The 23,345-nt window shown below is 43.0% G+C and overlaps 1 protein-coding gene across 6 annotated transcripts in view; it reads left to right on the top strand.

Annotated features, from left to right (window-relative positions):
• Nucleotides 1-7,865: 7,865 nt before the first annotated feature.
• UPF2 (UPF2 regulator of nonsense mediated mRNA decay) overlaps nucleotides 7,866-23,345 on the top strand; it is a gene marked incomplete at its 3' end in the record, with an annotated part of 47,987 nt that continues 32,507 nt past the window's right edge. For all 6 annotated transcript variants that reach the window (XM_081957519.1, XM_081957517.1, XM_081957516.1 and 3 more), the window contains exons 1-6: nucleotides 7,866-7,962; nucleotides 15,718-16,097; nucleotides 17,426-18,205; nucleotides 20,860-21,020; nucleotides 21,649-21,846; nucleotides 22,688-22,837. In XM_081957519.1, the coding sequence (XP_081813645.1) occupies nucleotides 15,736-16,097; nucleotides 17,426-18,205; nucleotides 20,860-21,020; nucleotides 21,649-21,846; nucleotides 22,688-22,837 (1,651 nt within the window). In that variant the 5' untranslated portion in view covers nucleotides 7,866-7,962; nucleotides 15,718-15,735. The remainder of the gene's footprint in view (nucleotides 7,963-15,717; nucleotides 16,098-17,425; nucleotides 18,206-20,859; nucleotides 21,021-21,648; nucleotides 21,847-22,687; nucleotides 22,838-23,345) is intronic.

Below are 23,345 nucleotides of genomic sequence, written 5' to 3'. Positions count from 1 at the left end.
CCCGCCTCCCCCGACAACGCCCCCGGCCCCCATTGGGGGAGACGGGGAGGAGGGGACGGAGGACACGCCCACAGGGGATGCGGGGGGAGGGGGGGAGGGGCAGGGCAGCCCCTTCTCCGCTCTGGCCAGCCCTGCAAAAGGCAACAAGTTTGCATCAAATGTTTGCATCATTACAAAGTTTCCATCGAGGAGAGGAGAGGAGAATGGAATGAATATAGAATAGAATAGAAATAGAAGAAGAAATAATAGAGAATAGAGAATATAATAAACGGAAGGGAAGGGAAGAGAAGAGGAGAGGAGAATGGAATGAATATAGAATAGAACAGAAATAGAAGAAGAAATAATAGAGAATAGAGAATATAATAAAACGGAAGGGAAGGGGAAAAAGAGGAGAGGAGAGGAGAGGAAAATTGAATTAATATAGTATAGAATAGAAATAGAATAAGCAATAATAGTGAATAGAGAATATACGTAATAAATGGAACGGGAAAAGGAGAAGAATGGAATGAATATAAAATAGAACAGAAACAGAATAAGAAATAATAGAGAATGAATGAATATAGGATAGAATACAATACAATAATTTATTGTCCAACTGTGGTTGGACACACAAGGAATTTGTCTTTGGAGCAGATGCTCTCGGTGTACAAAAAAAGACAAGATACATTTGTCAAGAATCATCAGGTACAACACTTAATAGATAGTCATAGGGTAGAAATAAGCAATCAGGAAGCAATCAATATCAATATAAATAATAAGGAGACAAGCCACAAAGTTACAGTCCTGCAGTCATAAGTGGGAGGAGATGGGTGAGAGGAACGATGAGAAGAATAATAGTAGTGCAGACTTAGTAAACAATTTGACAGTGTTGTGGGGATTATTTGTTTAGCAGAGTGATGGCGTTTGGGGAAAAACTGTCCTTGTGTCCAGTTGTCCTGGTGTGCAGTGGCCTATAGTGTCGTTTTGAGGGTAGGAGTTGAAACAGTCTATGTCCAGGATGCGAGGGGTCTGTAGATATTTTCATGACTCCTGCAGTGTATAGGTCCTCAAGAGAAGGCAGGTTGGCATCTAATACTTCTAATTGCTATTTCTGTATCATCAAATTTTCTTGATGTAGGTAGTCCTTGATTTACGGCCACCACAGAGGCCAACATATCTGTTGCTAAGCGAAACGGTTGTTCAGCATGCCACAGAATTTCATTTTAGTGTATGCCAATTAGTGTACATTCAAAGTGACAATAAGGTAACGGTAAAGGTTCTCCTGGCACATACGTGCTAGTCGTTCCTGACTCTAGGGGGCGGTGCTCATCCCTGTTTCAAAGCTGAAGAGCCAGTGCTGTCCGAAGACGTCTCCGTGATCATGTGGCCAGCATGACTCAATGCCGAAGGCGTATGGAACATTGTTTCCTTCCCACCAAAGGTGGTTCCTATTTTTCTACTTGCATTTTGTACGTGCTTTCAAACTGCTACCGTATTTCCTCGAAAATAAGACAGCGTCTTATTTTCTTTTGAACCTCGAAATATGACCCTGGCCTTATTATCAGGGGTCGGGGGGGTGGGGTTATTATTTTCGGAGGTGGGCGAGAAGTGAGGCGTGCCTCTTACCTTTCCAGCTCCGTCGCGTTCCTTGCCATTGTGTCCAGGGAAGCTGTTGATTTAAAAAAAAACTTTCTTGTGAGTTCAAGAAGTTTGAACATGGTAGGTTGGCAGAAGCTGGGACAAGTAACGGGAGCTCAATCCGTTACGTGGCGCTAGATGTTCGAACCACCAAACTGCCGATCTTTCTGATTGACAGGCTCAGCGCCTTAGCCACTGAGCCACCGCATCCCAAAATGACAATAAATTTACTGTAAAAATTATTCTAAGTGAATCCCTAACCATAAGAGTACCCGACCACCTGCATCCAGCTGGGCTGAGAAAGTGGGGTCCCTACCAAAGACGCCCCTTCAGCTTCCACAGCTGGGTGGGGGTGGGTGGGAATTCAAGAATCTACATATTCTTGGTCCAAGCAATATTGTCCCACTATTCACTTTGTTCTAAGAACACCAGAATAATTTATTTGTTTTTCTTCCTACACTCAACTGTTCAATTTGAATAATGGATTTTTTTTTCTCTTTTTCAATTTGGCTTCAAATAGGTTTAATGAAAAGAAGGAATATGTTAGCAGTCTTCCAATATTTAAGGGGCTTCCCCAAAGAAGAAAGGGGGGGGGGTCAACATGTTTTCCAAAGCATCAGAAGGCAGCAGAAGAAACAATGGATGGAAACCAACCAACATAGAGAAACAACATAGAACTAAGGAGAAACTTCCTGACAGTGAAGGCAATTAACCAGTGGAATAGCTTGCCACCAGAAGATGTGAATGCTCCAACACTTGAAGTTTTCAAACAAAGAGATTGGACCATCCTTTGTCTAAAATGGTATAAGGTCTCAGTTATGATATTATACAGGATGTCCTCAACTTACAATAGTTCAATTAGTGACCGTTAAAATTACAACAGTGACTCGTGGCCAATTTTTACATTTAAAACCTTCCTAGCATCCCTATAATCATGTGATCAAAATTCAGATGTTTGTTCAACACTGATCTTGCTAAGAGACATTTATTAAGTGAGTTTTGCCCCTTTTTATGACTCTTCTTGCCACGTTGTTAAGCGAATCACTGCAGCATTAAATGAATAACCCAGTTGTTAGGTGACTCCGGCTTCCCCATTGACTTTGCTCGTCAGAAGGTGACCAAAGCGTAACCCCGGGACATTGCAACCATCATAAATATGAATCCGTTCCCAAGCGTCTGAATTTTGATCACGTGACCGTCGGGATGCTGCAATGGTCATAAGTGTGAAAAATGCTCATAAGTCATTTTTTTCAGTGCTGGTGTAACTTTGAAAGGTTGAATGAAGGCAAAAGATTTTTAGTGGAATGATTTCACACTAAACAAAATAAACTGAGGATTATCTATATAGTCATCCAGATTTTGCAGCTAATTATTTATTTATTTATTTATTTTATTGAACTTATTAGTCGCCCGCTCTCCCCACAGGGACTCGGGGCGACGTACAGAGCAATAATCAAGATAGCACCATATATCGTGCAGAGGAGGTAAAAATAAGTCCATAAATAAGCATACTTACAAAATTTAAAACCCCAAAAATATTAAACTCTAAAAACTTTAAAAAACAAAATTTCCCATTATAAAATGACCTAGGGGTGGCAAGATTGTAACGTTATGCCAGGCCGGCTTGACAAAACAGGTAGGTCTTCAGCTTCATACGGAAGGAGCGAAGGTCGGTTGTTGTCCGGATGTCTGGGGGGAGGTCATTCCAAAGGGTAGGGCCCACCACAGAGAAGGCCCTACTCCTGGGCACCGCCCTCTGGCACTCTCTAGAGGACGGCACCCGGAGTAGCCCCTCTCTGTGTGAGCGAATGGGTCGCAGGGATGTATGGGGCAGGACGCGATCCCGCAGGTAACTGGGCCCTGTGCCATGGAGCGCTTTGAAGATGGTAACCAGTACCTTGAAGCGCACCCGGTAGGCCACAGGAAGCCAGTGCAGCTCGCGCAGGATAGGTGTTATATGGGAGAATCTCGATCTCCCCATAATAACCCGCGCGGCTGCATTCTGGACCAACTGCAGTCTCCGGGCGCACCTCAAGGGGAGCCCCATGTAGAGAGCGTTACAGTAGTCCAGGCGGGACGTCACCAGCGCGTGAGTGACTGTGCGCAAGGCCTCCCGGTCCAAAAGGGGCCGCAACTGGCGCACCAGGCGAACCTGGTGGAACGCCCCCCTTGCCACGGCCGCCACGTGATCTTCTAAGGTCAGCCGATCGTCAAGGAGGACGCCCAAGTTGCGCGCCCCTTCCACCGGGGCTAATTGCTCATCCCCGATGGTCAGCGATGGAATATGCTGATTGAATCGGGAAGCCGGGAACCACAGCCACTCTGTCTTGGAGGGGTTGAGCCTGAGCCTGTTGTCATCCATCCAGACCCGTACGGCTTCCAGACACCGGGCCATCACTTCGACAGCCTCGTTGGGGTGGTTTGGGGTGGAAATGTACAACTGAGTATCATCAGCGTACAGATGGTAACTCACCCCAAAACCACGGATGATCTCGCCCAGCGGCTTCATATATATGTTGAACAGGAGAGGCGAGAGGATCGACCCCTGTGGGACCCCACAAATGAGGGGCCTTGCGGTCGACCTCTGCTCCCCCGTCAACACACATTGCGTCCGGCCAGAGAGGTAGGAGCGGAACCACCGTAGCACGGTGCCTCCAACCCCCAACCCCTCCAGCCGGCGCAATAGGATACCATGGTCACAACCCCCATCCTTTGCCCTCCAGAGATCATCCACCAACGCGACCAAGGCCGTCTCCGTGCTGTGACCGGGTCGGAAGCCGGACTGGCGCGGGTCTAGATAATCAGCTTCCTCCAGGTGGCGCGGAAACTGCTGAGCCACCACACTCTCAACAACCTTCGCTAAAAAAGGAAGGTTGGAGACAGGACGATAATTTGCTAGCTCCTTTGGGTCCAGAGAAGGCTTCTTGAGCAGGGGCCTGACCACCGCCTCTTTCAAGGCGGCAGGCATCAGGCCCTCCCCCAACGAAGCGTTCACCAGTCCCAGTAGCCAGCCTCGTGAGCCCTCCCAGGAGGCCAGCACCAACCAGGAGGGGCACGGGTCCAGTAAACATGTGGTGGCCCGCAGTTGCCCGCGCAACCTGTCCAAATCTTCGATGACAACAGGGTCAAACTCCTCCCAGCATGATCTCTCAAGACTAGTCTCGGACGTCCCCACTGGAGCACTGGAGTGGGTCCAACCTCTCCGGATATGATCGATTTTATCCTGCAGGAACTCTCCAAATTCCTCTGCCCTGCCCTGCAATGGGGGGTCCCGCTGCTCCTGTGACAGAAGGGAGCGGGTCACCCGAAACAGGGCGGCAGGGCGGTTCTCTGCGGACGCTATAAGAGTGGCACAATACTGACGTTTGGCCACTCTTATTGCCACAAGGTAGGTCCTTATGTAGGCTCTTACCTGTAATTAATATACATTCACGTTACGTTACCACTACCAATTACAATTAATTGTAAATTGAATGTGCTAGAATATATCTTGGGTTTCTTTGGGGGACGGAGAGGGAATTTTTCTATCCTCATTTCTAGCTTGTTTTATATTACATTAAAACAATATTTAAGTTTTGCTTTAAACTCTACCAGCTACCTAGGGTCATTGGCTTAACACAGCACACTATTAATTGGGAAAAAAAACTTTCATTGATTTCTTGATATTCCAAATTAATACCACTTTTCCCCAAAAATAAGACAGGGTCTTTTTTTTTTTGACCCCTGAAAATAACGCTTGGCCTTATTTTCAGGGAGGTCTTATAATTTTTGAGGTGCTGAAGGCAGAGAGAGTAGCCACCTCATGGCTGCTGCTGTGTTGCAATATTTTAAGGGAGGATTTATTTTAGCACATGCGCTCAAAAGCCCGATTGGGCTTTTTATCCGGGGAGGGCTTATTTTCGGGGAAACAGGGTACCTGATTTAATTTGCATTTCTGACAGAATTATGGTAGAGCAAGAATTGTAAGTGGCAGTGAGATCATTGTTTTGCTCCTCCAATTCAACACTATAAACAGCTGAGCCCATTAACTGGCAAAATATTCTGTTTAATTACGCCTTTTAAGGCAATGTTCCCAGGGAGTTTTGCATATCCAGTTTTCCAGTTTCTGGGGAAAAAAAATCTTCCAACCCAATCTCCCAACAGTTATCATATTTCACAAGCTCTGAAAGCTGATTTTGATCCCAGATGTGGATCTATTATTGCTGTCACTGACCCCCTCATTTTTTTTGTTCTTTGTTATATCTGTGTTGTTTGTGCATTTGGTTATTTAAAAAAAAACTTCTATATTCTATTATCTATATCATCCAGAATCCATAAGGATTGGGTGGCTTTAAAATTCAAGTAAATAAGAATAAACATTGGAAGTACAATCCTGCCAAGGGTAGGGTATGTATCAGGATTACAAGCCAGTTGCCCTCGGAGACAAGTAAATGTTTACGTGGTAATTACAGCTATACTATAGCTTACCTTTAATAACATCAACATTTCTCATTTCTTTCTTCGTTGTTTATATTGTGGATGGACCAGCCACAGGTAGTAAGTACAATGGAGTTGCAGTGCCGGCACAATGTGTAACATGTTCACACTGGTGTAATAAGCCTGGGTGTTTGTTAATATGATTTAGTGGGTTAGGGATATTTTTTCTTCTCCTTTTTGTCTTCACTGTGAGTTTGTATTGTGTTGGTGGGGATGCACTGAGGGAGCTCAACCAATCTCATTGCACATATGTTGTGCACTGACAATAAAGTATTATTATTATTATTTGTATTTGTACTCTGCAATTTTTCTGCATCCACATATTAAATGTGAAACAGTTTCGACTTTGTTGTTGCAAAGTCGGCAGTTTGGATTGTCAGTGGATTATTATTATCATCATCATTATTATAATAAAATCTTTCTTTCAGCAATAAGAAAATGTATGCATAAACCCAATTCCAACTGGGTTTCATTAAAACCAAGACACCTACAATACCTATAGCCTGATCTTTATCCAGAAGTACTTGATTAAATCTACTGAAATCTATGAAAATATAAACTTTGGTTTGCTTAAGAGCAGAAGAGAACAGAACAACAGTTGAAAGGGACTTTGGAGGTCTTCTAGTCCAACCCCCTGCTCAAGCAGGAGACTATACCATTCCAGACAAATGGCTGTCCAATCTCTTCTTAAAAACTTCCAGTGTTGGAGAATTCATAACTTCTGGAAGCAAGTCGTTCCACTGATTGTTTTAACTGTCATGAAATTTCTCTCTAGTTTTAGGTTGCTTCTCTCCTCTCCTTGTTTCATTCTTTCATTCATTGACATAAATGGTTTTTCGGAACAGTGCAAGGACCTAATCAGGGGAAAGCGGAAGAAAAATTGTTTTCTGTACTTTTAAACCCTGGTTTAATGTTAGTTAAATGTTAGTTAACCAATAAAAATGCTTGGTTTGCATCTCTGACTAGGATTGGGAGTGGTTTTTAAAAAAGATTTCTAAAAAAGATGCCTAATTAAGCTTTAGGGTGAATATCTTGCATTCATTCCCCCCTCTCTGAAAGAATTTAGAATGTTAAGATTAGAATAGAGCTGGAAGGGACCTTGGATGTCTTCTAGTCCAGACCTCTGCTCAAGCAGGAGACCCTATACTATTTCATAGAATAGCAGGGTTAGAAGGGACCTTGGGGGCCATCTAGTCCAACCCCCTGTTCCAGCAGGAAATCGTCTGGATTATTTTGGGATTATCGTCTGGATTATTATTATTATTATAGATAAATGGCTGTCAATTTTTTTTCTTAACCCCCCCCCCCCCCCAGTTTTATGAAGGCCCTGAACTGAGCAGGAATTCAATTCTAACAATTCCCCCACCCATTTAACGTTATTCCCAGCTGGGTAGCAAATGGGAAAAGAAATCAGATTTCAAAAACTGCAACTGGGAGGCGTCGCCACGCCCCCTCCCAGGAGAAAGCCACGCCCCCCTCGGGCACTTCCGCCTCCCCTGGTAACCAAAGCACGGGGTTGCCCAGCTCTCTCTCCGCCTTCAGGACCCCGCTGAGCTAGGGGCTGTCTACAGTGTTGCCTGACGTGACCGCCGCATCGGCGCCGCCCTCCCGCCGCGGCGAAAGCTTCCGGGTCTTCCTAACCGAGTCCTTCACGTCGGTCTTTCCTCGCTTTTCCCCCTCCGGGGGCGGAGGTCTCGAAAAGACGGTTGAAGCGGGGTGACTAGGGTGAGGCGCCGCGCGGGGCAGCCCAGAGGGCGGGGTCCTCTCCCTGGCAGAAAGTGAGGGCGGGGGGGGGGAGGGAAAGCGAGAGAAGAGCCTGACGGAGCTGGAGCTGCCAGAACCGGAGACCGATGTTTACAGCGGGCCGAGGTAACCGCCCCCCTCGGCGCCCTTCCTGCGCGGGCCCGGAGCCGGCCTGAGGGGGAGAGACGCTAGGCCGCGCGTGGGGGGCGGGGGAGAGGGTCTTACACCCCTTCCCTCACACACACACACACACACACCCGCCTCCCCCTCTTCCTCCGCCCACGCTGCTGGGGTGGCCTACCTCGCGGGGGCGTTGTGGCGGGGAGGGAGGGGCCGAGGATGGGGCGCAGGGGGCGGCCTGGGGGTCAGGCCTAGGGGGAGCCGTTCGTGACCTTTGGAAGGGGCTACGGGGGGGGGGAGGAGGAGAGCCGGCTTTGGGGAGCGAGGGGGAGGGGGTCTGCGAGGAAGAGGGGGAGGGAGGGGCGTCCAGGGGGGGCCTTGGGGGGGGGTCTGAGGCTGGGGGAGAGGGAGGTTCTGCTGGGCTCCTCTCTTCCCCCTCCCCCCCTCCTCTCCTGCCTTTTGGTCTCCTCTGTCTGTCTGTCTGTCATCTCCTGTCTGCCCCTAGCTATCTTATGTCTGTCATTTCTATTTACTGTTCATATCCTAGCTATTGTTTATCTTTCATCTATGTCTGTCTGTCTATTTATCTATCATTTATCTACTGTCTATATCATTTATCATTTCTATCTACTGTTCGCATCTAGCTATTTATCATGTCTGTGTCTGTTGTATCTATCTATCTGTCTGTCTGTCTGTCTGTCTGTCTGTCTATCTATCTATCTATCTATCTATCTATCTATCTATCTATCATCTATCTATAATTTATCTATTGTTTATCATTTATCTATCAATCACAAACACATGTGTATGTGTGTATACAAACACACATACGTACATACTGTAGCTATCATTTATCTGTCTATTGTCTATTATTTATCTACTCGCTATCTCTATTGTTTAACTATCATCTATCATTTCTATTTACTGTTCATATCTTAGCTATCGTTTATCTTTCATCTCTGTCTATCTTATATCTATCTATCTATCTATCTATCTATCTATCTATCTATCTATCTATCTATCATCTATCCATCCATCCATCCATCCATCCATCACTATCTCTATCTCTATCTCTATCATTTATCTACTGTCTATATCGTTTATCTATCATCTATCTATGTATCTATATTATCTGTCTGTATCATTATCGACCTATCTACCTACTGTTTACATCATGTCTATATCTCATCTATCTATTGTCTTCATCTGTTTATAATGTATGTATCATCAGCTATCTGTCTCATCTATTCGTTTGTCAATCATGTATCATCTGTCTATCTCATGTTGTCGGTCTGTCTGTCATCCATCCATCCATCCATCCATCCATCCTATCATATCTATTTATCACCTGTCACCTATCTATCTCATCTGTCTATTGTCTATCATCTATTTATCCTTTATCTAGATATGTATCAATCTAGCGCTATCATGTATCCCTATCATGTATACATTTCTATCATCCATCTGTGTTATCGATCTACCATCTAGAACTCATCTCTCTCTATTCTGTATCTATCCATCTTTTTATCTCTCTCATCCATCTGCCCATCTTATCACCAATTCTCTAGTTTGTTTTTTGTTTTGTTTTGGTCTTGCTGTAGATGTTACTGGTTGGGGCCTTGGGGTCCCGCTCAGTTTGTGATTTTTGTGTGTTTGGACATTTTGGAGGCAGGTTTTGTAAGTCTTGACTAAAATATTAGTGGTTCAGTGCACATTGTTCTCTCTCTGATGCGCCTCTCTGATTCCCCTGCCACCATTTGGGGATGTGTATGTATATTTATGTCTATAAGGAGGCATAAATAGATATAGATACTTGAAAGTCAAGTAGAAACTCCTACCCTCTCCTATATAATTATAAAGAAGAAAACTTCGGCTGCCAAACCAACTTCATACACATTTTTGAACCCTAAATTCAGGAGAGCTTTGATTCCTGCCTCTTTCTCCTAGAGTTTTAGAAAGGAGATATAAGGGAATTCCTTTTGAAACTTGTTAGCGTTCCTGCCATAAATGCAATTGCAGCCATGGCTCATATTCCTTTTTATTGTCCATTTTGTAGGGATTCTCGTCAACAACGGATTACTCCTTTTTTAGCCACGTTTTCAGTATATTTCGGTAATTCCTATTTACATTATCTATTAACATCAGAATGATCTCTTTTAAAGTAGCAACATGGTGTGTAATTTTACATATATATATAAAAACTCCACCCTCAAATGGCCAATAACGGTTATTGACACAGTTGGGTGCTAATTTTACTTACTAGCAAGTGCTCCTCAGAGGGAGACTGGGGATAAAGAAATATGAAATATAAATAATCACTGATCCATAAATGAGCTGGTCCATGACTAATAAAACATTTTTGTTATTTTGATCTGTTCAGTGTGCTCTGAAGTGGAATCAGTTCCTTTTTGCTTTGGCTGTGGCTTTGGGGGGCTGCCTCAGTCTTTCCTTAATGCAATTTGTCGTATTCTTTCAGTCTTGCAAGGGGCAATTATGTGCATAAGAGAGTAGGTGAGTATTTAATTTCAGTCTCTTTCTGAGATCGCTCAGAAGTGTCACAAAACTCCCGTTCAGCCTCGCAGGAACTACTCATAACTCGCAACTAAAGGAAGCATTTCAGGAGCTGCGTAAGATTGCTATAGTTACCAGTTTAATAATCTCTTAGGCTCGTTATAAATTCAGGAGGGAATGGAAGAAGATTGAGCCCATGCGCTTAAGCCAGGGGTTTCTTTTTCTAATATTTACCCTGTTTTCCCGAAAATAAGACGACCTCAGATAATAAGCCCAATCAGGCTTTTGCGCTAAAATAAGCCCCCCCTCTCCCTCCCCCGCTCACCTCACAGGGTTGTTGTGGGGAGGAGGAAAGTGGGTTGATAACACTTATTTGTAAAACCTTATTTGTAAAATAATAAAGACAGGATATTATAAATAAATCTAGTATAAGCCAGTCAGAAAATACTTGGTCAAATAATACAGTTGAGAATTTCTGTTTTAAAAACTAATAGAAAGGTTGGTGATTATGCGTGCAGCAGAGTGAACTTGCTTTTAACATCCAATCACTATTGCTGTTATATGACTACAAATCTTTCCGCTCTTTTATAGATGGGCCACAGAAAGTAACTCGGGTTTTAAAAGTGATCGTCAGCATATTCTCCTTGTAAGCAGGCCGGAATTTCACATTTCAAGGGTGCTCTTAGGGCAGGGTGTGCCTACTCCTAACTGAAGCAGCCTGTGTTTCACTGCAGCTTTGAAGAACTACCAACATCTGTCATATAACACAATTACTGCAGTTTAAAACACAGGGTTCCCTGTGGACTAACAGATGTGGCTTTGTACAACACGCATAACTATCAGTAAGACAATAACTGAGAGATCACTTGATGCCATCCTCATTTCCTCTGCTTCTTTCGAAGCGCGAAGACTTTGAGGAAGGATGACAGATGTTCTCATAGGTAATAAATAACCGCTCGCTTTCTTACATTGACTTGATGATACATAATGAATAGAACAGAATAGAGCTGGAAGGCACCTTGGAGGTCTTCTAGTCCAGCCCCCTGCTCAAGCAGGAGAACCAATGCCAGTGACAGCTAACCTTTTTGTTGTCATGTGCCCACACCTATAATGCAATGCATGCATGACACTTCCCTGCGCCCCCCACCCTCCTCCTGTGCATGCACCTGTGACTCCCCCCGCTCTCCTCCGTCCCCTCGCGCTTGCACCTGTGACTCCCCGCGCCCCATTTTGAGCCTAGCAGGCCCCCCCTGAGCCTCCTGGGACCAAACGTGGGCCGCGGGGGAGGCGTTCCGCTCTCCCACCCCCTGCACATGTGCACCCATCTCCCGCATATGCCCAGTCCCCACGCATGCACAGTAGAGACCCGAAAATCAGCTGACTGGTGGGAGGTACGTGCGCGTGCCTGCCCTGTGGAGCTGAACTGGGGCACTGGCTTGCCTGCCTGCACAGAGGGCTCCGTGTGCCCCATAGGTTTCCCATCATGGACCTCTACTGTTTCAGATAAGTGACTATCTAGACTGGACTCTTCTTAGAGACCTCCAGTGATGGAGCACCCATGATTTCTGGTGGCAAGCTGTTCCACTGGTTATGAAGACAAAAGTGCAAAGCTCATTCAAATCCATTTCTGTAACAAATTTAAAAACCCGTGTAGAATATAAGCTGAATTTAGGTACCTGTGTCTGGAAATTATGAGAAAAACGTCATTGCAAAATTAGGAAATTCCTCTAAAGATATTCTGAGATGCTTTCAATAATAATCCCTGACTCTTTCTCATGAAAGGCCATCAAAACATATTTATTTTTGTTCTCCCTGCTGTATTGGGAAGAGGTCCTGATAATCCCATGGCCATAAATCGAAATATTGAAAGTATTAGTTAATAAACTGCTTAAAAGTTTCATTTTTAAGTACCATTTATTGTATGAAAGATTGTCTTGCTACCTGTCTTGCATTCATCCTCACTGCATCTTCTTTATCCATCAGATAGTCTTGGCTGGTTCTACTCATGATTATAATTTTTAATAGGTTCATAGTTTCTGAAGCAGACCACGTTTGAAGCGAAGAGGTGCAAACCCAGAAAATCCCAGGTTATTCAGTAAAGCCTGGTTAAACCATCTGTCCCGGCAAGCTGTCAAAATCAGATGCTTAGTTTTACCTTTGTTTTTTTAGTCTTGGGTAGCTACAAACCCAAGAAATAGTCATTAGCACCGAAGAATATTATGGTTTCTCCAGCCTTGAGTCTCTTTTTAAAAATGGTCATGTACAATACTATACAATACAATAGCAGAGTTGGAAAGGACCTTGGAGGTCTTCTAGTCCAACCCCCTATACCGTTTCAGACAAATGGCTATCCAACATCTTCTTAAAGACTTCCAGTGTTGGGACATTCACAACTTCTGGAGGCAAGCTATTCCATTGATTAATTGTTCCAACTGTCAGGAAATTTCTCCTCAGTTGTAAGTTGCTTCTCTCCTTGATTAGTTTCCACCCATTGCTTCTTGTTCTACCCTCAGGTGCCTTAGAGAATAGCTCGATTCCCTCTTCTTTGTGGCAACCCCTGAGATATTGGAACAATGCTATCATGTCTCCCCTAGTCCTTCTTTCTTTTAAGCTAGACATACCCAGTTCCTGCAACCGTTCTTCATATGTTTTAGTCTCCAGTCCCCTAATCATCTTTGTTGCTCTTCTCTGCACTCTTTCTAGAGTCTCCACATCTTTTCTACATCATGGCGACCAAAACTGAATGCAGTGTTCCAAGCGTGGCCTTACCAAGGCGTTATAAAGTGGTATTAACACTTCACATGATCTTGATTCTATCCCTCTGTTTATGCAGCCTAGGACTGTGTTGGCTTTTTTGGCAGCTGCTGCACACGGCTGGCTCCTATTTAAACGGTTGTCCACTAGGACTCCAAGATCCCTCTCACAGTTACTACTGTTGAGTAGTACCACCTGTACCACCTATACTGTACCTGTGCATTTCGTTTTTGATGCCTAAATGTAGAACCTTACTCTTTTCACCATTAAATTTCATTTTATTAGAGAGTGTCCAATGTTCAAGTTTGTCAAGATCCTGCTGTATCTTAAGCCTGTCTTCTGGAGTGTTGGCTATTCCTGCCAGCTTGGTGTCATCTGCAAATTTGATGAGTTCCCCATTTATTCCCTCATCCAAATCATTGATGAAGATGTTGAAGAGTCCTGGGCCTCAAACAGAGTCCTGGGCCTTAAAAAGTTGCCTTAGACTGAGTTTTAATTCCTGGTGACATTGTGCGTGGAAGTTTTTTGACAGCATTGCCAAAATAGTTTGCATTCCCTACTTCTAACCTATCTCTTCAACTTTCCGTTTTACCTTCTTGCCCCGAGGTCTCCCTTAAACAGCCAAAGGCAATCCTGGTTAGCTTTTTCAAGACCAGCCAAGGAAAATAAGTTGCTTGTTTTAAAGAAAGAAACATCACCATACTGCAGCTCTCTGACATTTCAGAATGCTGTAAAGTGAGGACCACAATGATCAACTAAGAAGAGGCAGATTTCTGCCATTGCAGCTCCTTAGTGAAAAGTAAATGGAATTAGAAAAGCTTATATATCTGCCATAAAAAGGAAGATCGTCTTTCAAAAAAAAACCACGTTATTTTTACAAACACTTGAAATGTTTGCAGTGTCCCGGTAATGTTTTTAAGACCATTTGCAGCATCCCGGAGTCAGGTTGTTCCCTTTTGCGTCCGCTTGACAAGCCGAGTCAGTGGGGAAGCCGGATTCAGTTAACAACCACGTGACTCACTTAGCAACAGCAGTGATTCACTTAACCACGGTGGCTAGAAAGATCCTAAAATGGGGCTAAATTCACTTAACAACTGTCTCACTTAGCAACATAAATGTTGAGCTCAATTGAGGGTCATAAATCGAGGACTACCTGTATAATGCAGGAAAAGTAAGCGGACACTCCCAAAACTGGTAGTTTAGGGGTCTCCCTCCAGTTTGTCACACAAAATCACTTGCTGCTTTTATCTTAACCGTGTTGTCATGCATTGCCTTATTTATAATATACTCCTCTGTTGGACGTTTACCTTTTTGTAAATTGTTGCAATGGAATTAAATTCTGAATTAGCTGACTAGGAAACATCTACTCAAAAAAAACCCCAATTCTTGGGTTTTGGGATTTAAATCTTTGAAAAAATTTAATGACATGTTTATTGGGCGTGCAGCTTTTAAACGGCTCTATTTATTATCTGCTTGGTGTTAAATAATTCATACTATTCTTGGACTGAAATAAAATATAGCAGCTGAACATTGTATGCTTTTTAGAGGACAATGGAACCTGCTAGTGTGTTTGCTTAAACTCTTGGCTTTTCTGTTTGCAGACTTCACTCGTTTCTTCCACTCTGAGCAACATCTATCTATCTATCATCTATCTATCTATCTATCTATCTATCTATCTATCTATCTATCTATCTATCTATCTATCTATCTATCTATCATCTATCTATCTATCATCTATCTATCTATCATCTATCATCATCTCTCCCTCTCTCTCCATCTATATATCTATATATCTATGTATCTATCTATGTATCTATCTATCTATCATCTATCTATCTATCTATCTATTTGTTTTCGTAGATTTTCAAGTTGTAGGTAGGCTGGTTTTGTTGTATTCGGGTCTTTTCCCGTGTAAGATTGAGATTGTCTTGGCAAGACAATCTCAATCTTACACGGGAAAAGACCTGAATACAACAAAACCACCCTATATATCTATATATCTCTATCTATCTCTATCTATATATCTATATCTATATATCATCTATCTATATCATCTATCTATATCTATCATCTATGTCTGTCTGTCTGTATATCTATCTTTCTATCTCTATCTATCTATCTCTGTCTGTCCATCTGTCCAACTATCTTTGAAGCGTTCCGCTTCTCCTCCGAGTAGTTTCTTCAACTCTGACTGGATGTTGGGGAAATGGAAGGATTTACACTCCTTGCAGATGGACCATCCAGTCAGAGCTGAAGAAGCTCTGTGGATGAGAAGTGAAACGTCTTCAAGGAAAAACCAGAAAGTCCAGTTGCCTCTTGGGGGGGGGGGGAAGCACATTTGGGGGACAACCAGGACACTGGATGATGGAGAATCTCCATGGATTATCTGACATCCTGTAGGGTAGGAATGTACTGGTAGATGCAGTTTTGAAAAACAAAGACTTTTGAGTAATCCCTGGTGGACGTAATGACACTCTGACGCTCATCCCCTTTCAGATCTTCCTGGATAACACAATGCCAGCTGAGCGGAAGAAGTCGGCGAGCATGGAAGAAAAAGAGACAACCTTAAGTAACAAAGAGAAGGAGTTTGGGGAGAGGCGGTCCCTGAGCAGCCGAGACAGACCCAAAGAGGATGTCAGGCTGGGCATGAAGAGAGAGATGCTCAAGCCATCCGAGGATAAAAAGAAAAAAATGGAGGAGGAGAAGCGGAAAAAGGACGAGAAGGAGTGGAAGAAGAAAGAGGACGAGAAGATAAAATCGGAGGAGGAGCAAAAGAGAAAGGAGGAAGAGGAGAAACAAAAGCTTGAAGAGGAGGAGAAGAAGAAGCAAGAGGAAGAGATGAAGCAGCAGCAGGAGGAAGCAGCTGCCAAGTTGAAGTAAGAACTTCTTTGTTTATGGTGCTTGCATTTTGGGAGGAAAAGAGAGAAAAGTCCTTGGTGAAATGTTTAGGACTCCCTGACCCCTGTTGTCCAAACATTTCATTTCCACATCAATGTTCTCCACCATTCAACAGGAAAAGGTAATGTGTACAGGTGTAAAAACATTTGTTAAAGAGACAACTGAGTTTAAAACAATTATATGTACCATATTCGGATAAGTATAAGACACTCAGAAGTATAAGACGCACCTAGCTTTTGGGAAGGAAAACAAGAAAAAAAAATCTGCCTCTGCCTCCCAGCAGTTTGCCTCTTTGCAGCAAACAGCCTATTTCAGTGCCAGCACAGCCTGATTAGCACAAGCAGCTGATGGTCGGGCCTCCCGACCATCAGTTGTTTCAGGCTGCAGGGATTGTCATAGCCTATTGCCGCCTCCGTGCGCCTCATTTTCCGCCTGTTTTGGCAGCAGGGATCGGAATGGGTGAAAAATGGGGCGCAGAACCCAAAAGTGGGGCAAGCAGGAGGCTGCAATAGGTAATGGCAATTCCTGCAGCCTGAAACAGCTGATGGTCGGGAGGCCGATCCAACTGACAATCAGCTGCTTGTGCTAATCAGGCTGTGCTGAAACTGAAATAGACTGTTTGCTGCAAGGAGGAAAATTGCTGGGAGGCAGAGGCCAAAGGGTGGGGGCTGGCAGGTGGGCGGGGCTACAGATGGTGTATAAGACGCACCCAAATTTTCACTTTCTTTTAGGGGGGAAAAGTGCGACTTATGCTCTGAAAAATATAGTATATTGCACTAAATATCACCTTAGGGGAGAAAAAAAAACCTGCTTCACATACGAGTAAATGGAGGTTGATTTTCCCAAGTGGGCCAATCACTAGGAGACTGGGAGTTCTAGTCCCGCCTTAGGCACGAAAGCCAGCTGGGTGACTTTGGGCCAATCACTAGGAGACAGTGAATTCTTGTCCCACTTTAGCCATGAAAGCGAACTGGTAGCAGTGTTGTCTTTGTGGCGAAAATAGGAGGAGGAGGAAAGTGTCTTGAATATGTTCACTACCTTGAATTATTTGTAAAAATAAGGTGGGATAAATAAATAAATATAAAGTAGGATTACTATTTTTTTAACAAATGTATTGTCCAGTCCAAGTAATGAACAAAGGATAAAAATGAGTAAACCAAAAAATAAAATTACTATTTTTTTTAAAACAGATGCATTGCCCAGTCCTCGTATCCTCCTTGGTCTTTATGGAAGTTTTTTTCTAAAAGGCCGAATACCATCTTAAAAATATAACCTTGTCCTCCCATTAATGTCCTTTTTTTTCCAGAGAGAAAGAAGAGGCCCACCAGCTGCACCAGGAGGCTTGGGAGCGCCACCAAGCCCGGAAGGAGCTTCGAAGCAAGAACCAGAACGCCTCGGAAAGCCGCCCGGAAGAGAACTTCTTCAGCAGGCTGGACTCCAGCCTGAAGAAGAACACGGCCTTTGTGAAGAAGCTGAAGACCATCACCGAGCAGCAGAGGGACTCCTTGTCCCATGACTTCAACGGCCTCAACCTGAGCAAGTACATCGCCGAGGCCGTGGCCTCCATCGTGGAAGCCAAGCTGAAGATCTCCGATGTCAACTGCGCTGTGCACCTCTGCTCCCTCTTCCACCAGCGCTACGCCGACTTCGCTCCCTCGCTGCTCCAGGTCTGGAAGAAGCACTTCGAAGCCAGGAAAGAAGAGAAGACGCCCAACATCACCAAGCTGAGGACCGACCTGCGCTTCATCGCCGAGCTGACCATCGTTGGGATCTTCACCGACAAGGAGGGCCTCTCCCTCATCTACGAGCAGCTGAAGAGCATCATCAACTCCGACCGCGAGACCCACACCCACGTCTCCGTGGTCATCAGCTTCTGCCGGCACTGCGGGGACGACATTGCGGGCTTGGTACCCAGGAAGGTGAAAAGCGCAGCGGATAAGTTCAGCCTGAGCTTTCCCCCCAGCGAGATCATCAGCGCGGAGAAGCAGCAGCCTTTCCAAAACCTGCTGAAGGAATATTTCACCTCGCTGACCAAGCACCTGAAAAGGGACCACAGGGAACTGCAAAACATTGAAAGGCAGAACAGGTGAAGTTTTGTGTGATCTTAGCGTTAACTTGCTAGAGTTTAGAAAACAAACAAACACGGATTGGGTAAGAATCCTTATTTAATTTGTCGAAGAAAGTGTTTTAACTCTCAGATCCTGCATTTTCCAGTCAAAAATGGGGAGGGGGGGGGCTAGTATAGTTTTTATAGGCATTTAGTATTCTATTTTTGTTTGTTTGTTTGACTAGACTTTTCCTGCTCTTTGAAAAATGCCCGTTAGGTTTCTCTGAGATTAATATCAGTTTTGTAGTTGCAGTTCCAGTCGTAAATAAGATGTAGCTGGAGCCATTCCTACAGGAGTTTCAAGGCCTGTGCCTTACATATGGAGCCTTGTCTATTTTAATCCTCAAAAGATGAAAAATTGTGTTTTCGGAGAGATTCTCCTTTTGCATTTGGTAACAGGTTGTTTTGGGGTTAGAAAGTCTTGTTGATATTCGGGCAACATCTGTCAACTTCTTCACAGTGAGTTTTATTCTCATTTTTCCCATAATAAGCCGTGGTAGATGAGATTTATCCTTTTTTCTTATTTTTTTGCACTAAAACCACCATCTCATATTTCTTCTTCCTTCCTACCCTGTTTCCCTGAAAATAAGACCTCCCTGGATAATAAGCCCAATTGGGCTTTTGAGCGCATGCGCTAAAATAAGCCCTCCCCTGAAAATATTGCAACACAGCAGCAGCCATGAGCTGACCACGTTCGCTGCCTCCTGCACCTCAAAAATAATAAGACTTCCCCGAAAATAAGGCCAAGCGGTTATTTCGGGGGTCAAAAGAAAATAAGACCCTTTCTTATTTTCGGGGAAACACGGTATTCGAATCTGGGTTGAAATCTTCTTGAATATCCGGCTGCTTTTAAAAACATACTGTGTTTCCTCGAAAATAAGACAGGGTCTTAAGTTGCCTTTTTCAGTTCCGTTGTGACTTTGAATGGTCCCTAAATGAACTGTTGTAAGTCAAGGATGACCTGTGAAAGCAGGAAATCCTTCCCTTCGTAGGAAGGACTCCTCAAACAGAAATTTCCAGCTAGAGAAAGGTTGCGTAGGCTATTGTGACTACATTGTGAAGTCTTTCCCCTTTCTCCTTCCAAAAATTTCTGAATCAAAAGCATCATAATTCCTATTTAATATGGTGAAGACTGAATTTACTGCCCTTCGTTTACTCTTGGCTGACCAAAATCAATATGTATTTTAATTTTGTTAGATAGATAACCTCCAGTTATTCTGGTCTATATTCTTCATTCATGCTTCTAGTCACTTTCATCTGATAGTTAATTACTCCTATTAATCCCCATTCATCCTATCTTCCCAAAGGGGAATTGGCCATTCAAACTGTCAGTGCAAGTTATCGTCTATTCTACATAAATTATGATTAATTTAACTTACTATCTGACATCGTGTCTTTTAAAGAAGGAATTAGTCAATTTGGCTTGTGCATTATTATTATTATTTTTGTGGGGAAATGTAGTGTAATGTTTGTATAACGTGCTCATCTATATAACTGCCTTTATAATATAATTTACTTCATACGTTCATATGGTTCCCGTTTGGTAGTTTTGGGCTTTGTAATAACTTATCAATAGCTTCAAAAGAAGCTGGAAGACAAATAAATGAATCTTGGATGCTTTTATGTTGCAAGGCTACAAGATTAGAAGCATATCTTTTTTTTCCCAATGGTTTGAATAACTCATTCATTTATGTTTGAACTAGCATTTTACTTCTAGGAATTATGTTTCAGAACCCTTTAGAGATTTGGATTGCATTTACAAGTTTGTGAAACTGGTATAAATATTAATAATTAAATTGTATAAAGTATATGCAGTATATGAAGTACGCATTCAGACACACGCAGAAATGCACATGTTCAGATAGTCCTCGACTTATGGCCATAACCGAGCCCAAAATTTCTCTCGCTAAGCGAGACCTTTGTTAAATGAGTTTGGCCCCATTTTACGACTTTTCTTGCCACAGTTGTTAAGTGAATCACTGCAGTGTTAAGATAGTAACACGGTTGTTAAGTAAATCTGCCTTCCCCATTGACTTTGCTTGCCCGAAGGTAGCCAAATGGGATCACGCGACCCCGGGACACAGCGACCGTCATAAATATGAGTCAGTTGTCAAGCATTTGAATTTTGATCATGTGACCACAGGAAAGCTGCGACAGTTTTAAGTGTGGAAAATGGTCCTAAGTCACATTTTTCAGTGCCGTTGTAACTTTGTATGGTCACTAAACGAACGGGGAACTGCCTGTAGTTTGTTTAGGATATAAAAAATGGAAAAGGGCCTGTAGCCATATCTGTTCTATGAAGAGTGAATATAAGTCTGGTACTTGTTCAGTGATTTTGAATTAAATATTTATAGGTCAATATTTTTATGCAATTCCCTCTAGGTCAGTGTTTTTCAACCTTGGCAACTTGAAGATGTCTGGACTTCAACTCCCAGAATTCCCCTGGCTGGGGAATTCTGGGAGTTGAACTCCAGACATCTTCAAGTTTCCACGGTTGAGAAACACTGCTCTAGGTTTTTTTTCCTTGTTAAAGGGATTAAAAATTGGACTTTTGATAGGTTTAACTTTGGGATGAAACATTGGCAAAATCTTTTCATTTTGCTTTTCCTCCCGGACTGCATATGGTTTTCTAGGCGTATTCTGCATTCTAAAGGGGAATTGAGCGAAGACCGGCATAAACAATATGAAGAATTTGCTATGTCTTATCAGAAGCTGTTGGCAAACTCTCAATCTTTAGCAGACCTCCTGGATGAAAATATGCCAGATCTCCCCCAAGACAAACCTGTGCCGGAAGGTAAGTAAATGATGCAGGTTTAAAAATTCGACTTTCTTTCTATAGTCAATCCTGTTGACTCTTCACTGATTTTCTTCCCAGTTTATATCTTTTAAGCATTGAAGTAGGAATAGAATAGAATAACAGAGTTGGAAGGGACCTTGGAGGTCTTCTAGTCCAACTCCCTGCTTAGGCAGGAAACCCTACACCACTTCAGACAAATGGTTGTCCAGTCTCTTCTTTAAAGCATCCAGTGATGAAGCGCCCACAACTTCTGGTGGCAAGTTGTTCCACTGGTTAATTGTCCTCACTGTTAGGAAATTCCTCCTCAGTTCTAAGTTGCTTCTCTCCTTGATTAGTTTCCACCCATTCCTTCTTGTCCTGCCCTCAGGTGTCTTGGAGAATAGTTTGACTCCCTCTTCTTTGGGGCAACCCCTGAGATGTTGGAAGACTGCTATCATGTCTCCCCTAATCCTTCTTTTCATTGAACTAGCCAAGCCCAGTTCCTGCAACTGTTCTTCATATGTTTTAGCCTCCAGTCCCCTGATCATTTTTGTTGCTCTTCTCTGCAGGAATATTGAGGGGGGGGGGGGAAATGAAATTCCGACTTCATTGAAATATTTGATGCTTTTGTGTGTTTAAATTGCAGAGCATGGCCCTGGAATTGATATTTTTACCCCTGGCAAACCTGGGGAATATGATTTGGAGGGCGGAATCTGGGAAGACGAAGACGCCAGGAACTTCTACGAGAACCTTATTGATTTAAAAGCGTTCGTACCAGCTATCTTGTTTAAAGACAATGAAAAATGTTCTCAGGCCAAAGAGTCTGGCAGGGACGACTCCAAAGGTATAATGTTTGGGTTTACTCCTGAGATTACTTCACGTAGAAGCGGGTGGGTTTTTATTCTGAGCTGTGATTAGGGCTAGGTTGGCTATGCTGGCTTAAGAGGACGTGCACATTTGCTAACTTTATTAACCATAGCTATATTATTCTACAGTGACGAATTGTTGACCATGTTAACAGTGGTTCAAAACACAATAAGAAGCCATAGATGGGTTAATACTGGCTTGCATTCAGCTAAGAAACCATGGCTTGTTTTCTGCTCTTTGCTAAGTTGTAATAGCTCTTGCAAGTCAACATGTTCGCTTGCTACCGTGGAACTTATTGTAGAAATAAGTTTTGAAAAACACTGCAGGAATTCCTTGCCAATATTTTGAGCCAAAGTAAAGGGAGTGAATTCCCTAACTATTTCCCCCCCCCCCACTTTGTTTCTTGGCTGTCAGATTGAATGATAGGCGGAAACAAATCAAAGATAACTAACAATGTACAAGAAACGCTGTAAACACACCAGATTCCATAAATAGTCTTGGGGCATATTCCTAAGTATGGATAATCTTGAATGGATTTGAAAAACTACAGTGTAGCTTAATGCTATGTCTAAATGTGATCATTGCCAATGTTGCATTTTTAAGGTTAAAATAATAACGGCTTTTTTATTTTCTGGCAAGAACAGGAAAAGAGTGCTTTAAACTTCTTTAAAAAAAAAAATGAAAACGTCTAAGCATTAGGGACCAGATAAATGGCGTTATTATTTCATCTATATCTATTTGCTATGAAAAATAAAAGAGAACAATATATGTTATTTCAAAGGCAATGTAAAATGTGCATCGAATTCTCTTTGAAACAGAACTGAAAGAAGCTAAGGAAAATAAAGATATATCCGGCACGGAAGATCTAGAACTGGAACTAGAAAACTTGGATATTAACGATGAGACCCTTGATCTAGATTGTGGGGAGGAAGCGGAAGACCTCACAAAAAAACTTCTTGACGAACAAGGTAACAATGATGTGGAAAAGTATGTTATCCTTACACATTTGTATACATGAATCTAAACAGCCTATACCTAAACAATATATAAAGCATGTTTTAACAATATGGCTAGCCTAACGCAACTCATTTGGGGGAATTTTTGTAACCCAGAACAAGAGTAGTTTTGTCTGTAAGTCGCTATTCAACACTCCTAAAATATATAGTCTGTAGTACATCAACTTACCCTTGGAAGCAATCTAGATGTAAGGAGAAATTTCCTGCCAGTGAGGACAATTAACCAGTGGAACAGCTTTCCTCCAAAAGTTCTGGGTGCTCCATCACTGGATGTTTTTAAGAAGAGACTGGACAGTCACTTGTCTGGGATGGTTTGGTTCTCCTGCTTGAGTAGGGGGCTGGACTAGAAGACCTCCAAGGTCCCTTCCAGCTTTGCTGTCCTGTTAACAATTCCCACTGTATGTGGAAATAATTAAAAATCCTCTTGACAGGACTTAAGTAATAATAAAAAGGCTTCTGC

The sequence above is a fragment of the Natrix helvetica genome (genome assembly GCF_964273705.1).
Source record: "Natrix helvetica genome assembly, chromosome: 6".
NCBI lineage: Eukaryota > Metazoa > Chordata > Lepidosauria > Squamata > Natricidae > Natrix > Natrix helvetica.
Note: the sequence above shows the minus strand (reverse complement) of the source record. Positions and strands in the feature narration are given on the sequence as shown.